The 8,473-nt window shown below is 33.3% G+C and overlaps 1 protein-coding gene across 1 annotated transcript; it reads left to right on the top strand.

Moving 5' to 3' along the window:
* Positions 1-7,306: 7,306 nt before the first annotated feature.
* On the top strand, positions 7,307-8,377 carry LOC123672635 (DNA-directed RNA polymerase II subunit RPB11). Its single transcript, XM_045606822.1, has 4 exons — positions 7,307-7,465; positions 7,518-7,607; positions 7,888-8,062; positions 8,229-8,377. Exons 1-4 carry the CDS (start codon positions 7,413-7,415, stop codon positions 8,262-8,264), a joined length of 354 nt encoding a protein of 117 aa, XP_045462778.1. The 5' UTR covers positions 7,307-7,412; the 3' UTR covers positions 8,265-8,377.
* Positions 8,378-8,473: the final 96 nt, after the last annotated feature.

Consider the following 8,473-nt stretch of genomic DNA (forward strand, 5'->3'; position numbering starts at 1 on the left):
CCAAACTGCCAGAACCTCCTCAAGCCACACTGCTGGGAGAAATTCAATCAGACTGATGTAACCCCATACGTGTAAATTGTAATTCGAAATGGGACTGATTGAATCCTACAAATCAATCTGGGAAGTTTGTGCAATCCAGGACGTTAACACTTTGATTAATTTACTGTCCTACCTGTCTATCTATAATATTAGGTTCCATTATCGACAGGTACACGTGGTGGCGCCTTCCTCATTTTAATTGAGTAAGTGCAGAATTTCTAGAAAATAATAGGATATGTATATGTAATCAATCAAAATTGATCACTGGCAGCTCGTTTAGTGGGTAATAATTGAATAAATTTCGCTGGTTAAAGGTTAAATTGAAGAGTGCGATGATCTTCTAAATTATTAGTTTTCCAGGAAACTATTTTACGTGTGATGAAAAGAATTTTCCAATGAGAGGATTCGTTTTGATATCAAAAAAGATCGAGTATATTCCAAGTGAAATCCAGGAATATTTCATTCACTGTAAAGAGGAAGATATCGTCATTTACAATGAAAAACGATATCAACCAAATAGTAGCCAAGGCTGTGGTTGCAGCACCATATTTTTTTCATGATATTTTCCATGACCAATACGCTCTGTTAGTGTGACGTCACACACCGCCATTTTTGGTTCTCCTGTCAGTGTTCGGAATCCAAACAAACAAATTGTCATTCAAATTAGTGCGGTGTCGTTGAAGAAATTGGCTTATTTTCATAAATAAGAGTATTTGAGGAACGATTTCAGTATTAATTGATAGACAAAAGGAATGAGGTTAATACCAGTAAGTTTGAATCCTGTATCATTCCCCAGATTTTGTATAAAGCCGTGTTTATTAGTTGAACTTCAAGTTCGAGCTCACTGGCATTAATCTAGTGCCTTCTGTCTATCAATTAATGGTAAAATCGTTCCTTAAATGATCTTATTTATCAAAATAAGCCAATTTCTTCAACGACATTGTACTAATTTGAATGACAATTTGTTTGTTTGGATTCCGAACACTGACAGAAGAACTAAAATGGCGGTGTGTGACGTCATCACTAACAGAGCGTATTCGCACATTTGCGGCTGTTTGTCCTCGATAACTTCACGAATTCCATCTTTGAGTTCTTGAATCGATTCTGGAGCATTGACATTGACCTTAACTTTCACGTGACCTCAAAAAAAAAAAGTCGAAAGGTGCTAAATCAGGATCTCAATGGCGGTGGAAGAGAGTAAGTTTTCGAAGATGCAGAATTGTCGACGACCAAACCGAATATTCACGGTTCCAAAATCATGCTCAGTATTTGGTGGGACCAGCTCGGCATGGTGTATTATGAGTTGTTAAAACCGACTGATACAATCACAGGCAATCGTTATCGAACGCAATTAATGCGTTTGAGCCGAGTATTGAAAGACAACCGGCCGCAATACAACGAGAGACATGATGAAGTGATTTAACCATAGACGTATCAAAATAATAATAAGGATAATAAGTCTATGGATTTAACAGCTTGACAATGCTCGACCTCATGTTGCGATAGTGGTCAAGACGTACTTGGAAACGTTGAAATGGGAAGTCCTACCCCACCAGCCGTATTCTTCAGACGTTGCTCCCTCGGACTATCACTTGTTTCGATCAATGGCACAGGGCTTGGCTGACCAGCACTTCCGGTCTTATGAAGAAAAAAAAATAGGATCGATTCGTGGATCGGTTTAAAAGATGACCAGTTTTTTCAACGCGGGATTCGTACCCTGCTCGAAAGATGGGGGAAAGTAGTGGCCAGCGATGGACAATACTTTGAATCATAAATGAATAATAAAGCCTCGAATTTCGAGAAAAACGGCGGAAGCAAAGTTGTACGCCTATGTAAAAAAATCATTTATCATGTCTCCATTCACCAAAACAGTTACACAATGTACTTTTGTGTGAAATTTAGTATTTCCGCTCACGTGTCAAAAATTATACTCCATTAAAAAAAGAACATTTTCTAGAATCATAAAAAATTCACATATTACAACCGAAAGAAGAAAAGACTCATAAATAACTGATAACCGAATCTCTTCTAATTAATTTAAGAGAATAAATAGAAAAAGCATGTTCCTTCACTTTTAGTATGATGGCTAGATCCCCATTATCGTGCTGTAAATTGATAAACAGTTGTGTGGGTAGTTTTTAAGGTGAGTAAATGAGATAAAAATATTGAGATCGGGTAAATATTTCTGTACTCTGGTAATATTAAACCAATACGTGAGGGCGTAGAAGGTATGTTTATTGTGTAATGTAAACACTCTTTTGATAACTACTTATTTTATTGATAACATTCGGATCATTCATGCGTGGGACAGCTCAAGCCGTGAGAAAGTAAACAGAAGTGGACCATATAGGAATAAACAGTATTTGATTTTTTTCAATAATGGTTTGAATGCATTGAAAGGAAAAATTATGATGAAAGGAAGAGACCAAAGAAAATTAATTGAATTCCTGTTTCTGAAAAAACATAGTCCTTTTCTTTATAGAAAACACAGTTATGAATCACATATATCAAAATTTGAAGCTTATCCGACAAGAAAACATTTTTGAACCAAAATTCATCCCACAAAATTCTAAATTCGGATCTTTTAACTGCAAAAAGTGATTCAGTAAAAAAGTTCTCCATGATATCAGATTTTTTCTTTCAGAAAAAGTCCTTTGGTGAATTTTTCTTAATCAAGCAGTTTGAATTTTTTTCTATAAGTTATTCAATGATTCCATCTAGAGAGAATAGCTCAAAGTAGGTTTTGGTAATGAGGTACGAATTAAAGGATGCTACACTTGGTTCGCTGCGGGACTTATTAGTTCAGTAAAATGCGTATAGATTGATTATACAAAAATTGCCCACTATAGGGACTTAATACCATATACCTATGATAGCATTATCATTATTATTCTATATCTATGGGCCTGATATATTTGTAACAAAGACCTGTAATAACATAATTATTAAAGATCTATGATTTATAACGAATACGTCATTATCTAAAAGTTGTTCGGACTACTTTTCTTAGATGTCGCCATATAGTTGAACCCTATGAAAATTTGATGAATGCGCTATATTCAAGCGCATCCGCCGAAAATATGTATGAAATTAAAAGAGGGGTTTATCTGCCTTCAGGTGGCACAAAACTGAGGCTTGTAAAATGAGTATACCTGCCCCACAACGGAGACTTTTCAATTAAGTGAAAACTGTTCTATTAAAGTGTAGACAAATATTTCTTTGAAAAGCAATGCCCAATTTGGAATATACTACCATGAAATCCTCTAAAACTATCATAATATAACCTTGGATAGGTTTTCGCCAAAATAAGATTTTGATTCAGATCGACTTCAAAATTTGATTTTCTGAAGAATTTTCCAAGCTGAATTCCCATTTGTTATCAATTCCTCCCTAGAATTCCACAAAACTGAGTTATTTTGAGTTTTGTGGGAGGAATTTTCAAGAGGGGTTTGGTCTTCTCTCGCTGATGGCCAAAACATAGTATAAGGCCAAAATCTGTGGATTGTAAACTGGGCAAGCATAGATTTATATGTCCCATAACATTGTTTAAGGAGAAGATAGTTGGTTACTCGCCCTGCAAAGGGCATTGGATGTGCGTATGTGGCGGTACCTATTAGAATTATGTGGCAAACTCAGAATTTTTGGGGTCCATCCTAATGCGCCCTCTAGGCGGCTATTTCTATAATCATTTGTCGGTAAAGAGGTTTCTACATTGGGTACAAAACTTGACGTGAAGAGTAAATAATCGGAGCCAAGTAAAGTAGAAACACTTCGATGTTTATGACCCAGGTTTCGAGCTTGGGATTTTATTGCTTTGGTCGTAACGGGGTTTGTTTTTGTTATCGGATTTCGCTCATTCTTACATACAGTTAGAAGGCTTCGAAAAGACGGATTTTCAAGAATTTTTTTCGCGCAGACTATTCAATTTATTAATTTGAAAATTGGTGTACATATTATAATAACCTTATAATATATTAACATATTTTTTATTTGTCAAAATAATCTTCGCGAATGTTGCTATCGCCGATCTCCTAGAGCTCCGCAAAAAAAACCAATTTTGCGGTGATCACGATATTACTGGACCGGATTATCTGAAATGAAAATCGTGAAGGGAATGTATGATCTGATTTGCGTTTGAAAAAAAAAAACTGTGATTGGAGAAAAATAAGTATAAGACTATTTTTTAGTTTTTCGAAAAGAGAATTTTAAATTTAATTAATTGATTATGTAAAATTGTTATCAGTGAATAGTTTCATGTTAAGGTTATCTACCTCAAATAGGTAACTAAAATATTGGAATACTGCCAAAAGAAAAAGAAAATTTGATTTAAAAAAACTATTCTCTTTTTTGTGAAAATCTCATTTGTTTTGTGATAGGACGTGAATGTTTAATTTATGAATATACATATAAGACTTTTTCAGCTGAATATTTGATTCAAATTATATCGAATTTTGGTTTGCAAAGAGATTTTTCATGAAAAATAAAATTATAAAATTCCATATAAGTTTCCCCTCTCAGATCGGCGTTAAGCATTGAATAATATTGCTCAGGGCCCCCGCAAGGGACATCCGCGTGCGGAACATATTTTGGCGCCCCTCGAAGGGGGAGGTGGAGAAAAGTACTACTGTATAATCGGAAATTTTTTTTTTGAAGTTTTGTTGAGAATTTAGTATAGAATGGTTGAAAATCTATCAGCAACCTTCATTGTCTTAAGAACTTTAAGGTGTTATTTGTAACATAATACATTTCAAATGTGTTTCAAAACTTAAGCTGTATTCTTCTATAAATTATTCATAAAGGCATAAACATTTAATTAGGATCAATCCAGAAATTGAATGGATGTTTTTCTAGATTTGGCTGCTGCAAATTCTTTTATATTATCAATCAATCAATTTTATCGAGTATCTCTTGCTCTATATCTAAGATTGCTAATCCAGAAAATCTTTCTTGAGACATGGTAGACTTCAAATAGTTTTTAAAAATTTTTAATTCAGTGAATGATCTCTCACCAGAAGCAACAGACACAGGACACAGGTAAAGTGAGAAGGATTCTTGAGGCAATACTAAGATTCGGTAGAGAAGAAGTTAGATTATTTTCAAAAATATATTGTAGAATTTCAAGAGGATTTTCGCTTCAGATAATGAAAACAATCCTAGGGCTCTTATCTCGTTGAATAAATCATTTTCTTTCATTTCAGTCTCTTTTTTTCAGGTCATCAGTTTGTTGAAGAGCATGACAGCATCTCAATAGATATTTGTCATTTAATTTAAGAATATCACAAATAAAACAAAAAACGTTAACGTTATCTACTATTTAAGGAACTTAGTGTTTGATCCATTATTTTCTAAAAGAAATTTATTTTAAAAGCGATTTTTGGATCTTCCGTCTGTTCATAATCGAACAATTTTGGTTTATACTTTCGTCTTACAGTATATAATGGAGAAAAATCTTGAGCTATCTCAAGAACAGCCGCTAGTTTTCCAGCTCCCGCAAGTTTTTCCTCGAGAACATTATCATCCCTACAATTTTTGAAATGATCAACTAAATTCTTCAAATGGTTTTGGCACACTTTAATGTCAATCGCTACACTTTGCATCATGTTGCTTACAATATTAATCTGGAATGAAACGTCATAAGAAATTATGATACTTCAAATAAATTTAAAAGAATGAATATTTAATAAAAGAGAACTTGCTTTATGTCTAGTTTTTATGTTGAAAGTATCATTTTCTGTTATTTCTAAAAGGCTATCACATATTTGAATAAAATGAATCTTAAGCATCGATTCTACTTGACCATCTAGTATCACTTAGGGGTTTTAGACGTAACTGAGGCATGGGCGCCCGCAGAAATTTTTCTCAGGGGGGGCAAAATGAAAATTATTGAAAAACGACCAGGCGTCCATGATTGTCGTAGGCGACATCAGTATTCCGTTTCTTTCTATTTCTGTATTTATATTTATCACCAGCGTCTACTCTCAATTTCAAAAGATCATTAAAAGTGGTACAGGGTGGACAAAATACAATAGTTTCGTGTGTGCTCATTAAATAACGCATAACATTCTTTATTAGTTAAATTAACAATATTATTAAAACTTTTCACGAAATTTATCCTAAAAAAAAGTGACTATACTTTTTTCCCGGATATATGTATAATCTTTACACTCACTTTTTTCCCGGGAAAAAAAGTAATTTCGAGAAAGTTATATTTTGTTACCTGTCAACAGAGATAGAATGTCTAATTTTTTTCCCGTGCCAAATTTTTTTTTTATTTCAGTCTGAAGGTAGGGCGACGAAGCTTTCAAAACAATATTATGACCAAAAATACGATTCGAACAATAGCTCTACCCTCAGAGTAAGAAGTAAACAGTTTACTTCTTACTCTGAGGCTCTACCCTCTTTCATGCAGCTAGCCGGCATGCGGCAAGGGTAATAAAAATGTATTGCGGCCAAGAGAATTTCTTCCGATGCCTGCTCGACGACAGAAAGATGAATAAAGATTGAACAAGAAACGCACTAGAGACATCTGTTGTTCACCATACCCAAAAATTAATACTCGTCTGAATTTTCAACATTGCACATAGGCAACCCATCATGTTGGGCCTCTTCCGGTGTGGCGCCCTCTAACGATATTGCCCAATTTCCTCCAATGATATTTGAACCGAAGTAACTAACTATCTTCTCCTTAAACAATGCCCATAACATTCCCTTGGATAAATTTAAAAAAAAAAGAAAAATTTTGGCCAAAAAATTTTATAGACTGATTATTTGATCACACCAATCTGCAATAAGTTTGCTTCTAAAATGTTCAATTTCGAGATATTCCGAAATTTTCCTAATCATACGATTCGATTTTTTTTCTAGAATCAAACTCAATGGTTCTATCTAGGGAGAGTAGCTCAAATCAGGTTTTGGTGATGATGTACAGATTACAGGATTCTATACTTAATTCGCCGCGGGTCTTATTAGATGAGTAAAATGCGTATAGATGGCTTTTAGACAAATTTTTCACTGATTTAAGTTCTAGATTTTTCTCGAATAAACTGACATTATTCCAGTATAACCATAGACAAATAAATTTCCTCTATGAGTGTAACCAGTTCTGTATTAGGCCTTGAATAGGTTTTATGCATTATTTGAATGATTTTCAGATCGTAGGTACCGAATTAAGCTTCCATTCTCAGCCGGAAAGTGTTTCTACACCTCCACTGATAACATTAGTAGATCAAAAAGCAACACTAATGAAATTAGTGTTCTATGTTAATGAAATAATTAGCAAATCTGTGGTACAAGGACAACAAAGTTAGGTTAGATGTCTAAAAAACAATATTAATTAAACAAAAGTAAAGATATCAACTAGTAGATAATATAAGATGAATGCCCCACCAACCTTTGAATCTTTTCTCTTATATGACGGAGAGAAAAAGTAAATATATCAAAATAATTCGTCGAAAAAAACTTATCTGTTTATATTTCAGAATCACAAAAGAACAAGATACTAAAGTTCCAAATGCAGCAATATTTACTGTGAATAAGGAAGACCACACTTTGGGAAACATGATCAGAAAGTAAGTGTGGATAGGCATTGCATTTTGCTTGTGATTTTTCCCCATTCAACTGTTGGGTAATATCAGTTTGTTAATTAAACTCTACCTAAATTGGTGAATTAGCACAATAATAGCGCCTACACTGAAAACAACCAGATATCCTAACTTACCCAATATCTGAGCTGTTTAAAGGATATACTGAGTACTAAAAGAGATGCAAAAACAAAACTTGAACCAAAGTTTTTAACTTCATTTTAAAGTTATATTGATTATGTTAAATCTATGTATTTTATTTTTTCAGTCAACTTCTTAAAGATCCCAATGTGCTCTTTGCAGGATACAAAGTTCCGCATCCATTGGAACATAAATTTGTTATAAGAATTCAAACAACAGCAGATTACTCTCCCCAAGATGCACTAATGAATGCACTTTCCGATTTACTATCTGAACTGGCACTTTTTGACGAGAGGTTCAAGGTACATATTTAAATTATTTAGTAATTGGTACTTTTTTGCTAGAAATTATTGAACATACATAATAGAGTTCACCATTGTGTTAATTTTCTAACATGAAAATATTCTTGAATCATTTTTAATTTTTAATAATGTTATTCCATTCTCATGTTTATTATGTTATTTTCAGGAAGCTATCAAGGAAAAGAAAGATGGTTTAGATTAATTTTTTTAAGAATAATATTAAGTGTTTATGTATTTTGAATTTGTATTAAAATGTATTATTTCAATGTTTGTAATCATTTAAACAATAAATGCCTATATGTATATTTCCAGGAAGTCGACTGTGTTATTTTTACTTTGAATTCAAATTAATCGAAAAGTATCAATATTTATTCGATTTATTGTTCTTTAATACTGCTACATATAGAGCGC

Source organism: Harmonia axyridis, chromosome 2, assembly GCF_914767665.1.
Source record: "Harmonia axyridis chromosome 2, icHarAxyr1.1, whole genome shotgun sequence".
In the NCBI taxonomy this organism is placed as follows: domain Eukaryota; kingdom Metazoa; phylum Arthropoda; class Insecta; order Coleoptera; family Coccinellidae; genus Harmonia; species Harmonia axyridis.

Coding starts and splice junctions, on each gene's coding strand:
- LOC123672635 (XM_045606822.1), top strand. CDS start 7,413: ATGAATGCCCCACCAACCTTTGAATCTTTTCTCTTATATGACGGAGAG. Junction 7,608..7,887: donor TTGGGAAACATGATCAGAAA/GTAAGTGTGGAT, acceptor TTATTTTTTCAG/TCAACTTCTTAAAGATCCCA. Junction 8,063..8,228: donor TTTTTGACGAGAGGTTCAAG/GTACATATTTAA, acceptor TGTTATTTTCAG/GAAGCTATCAAGGAAAAGAA.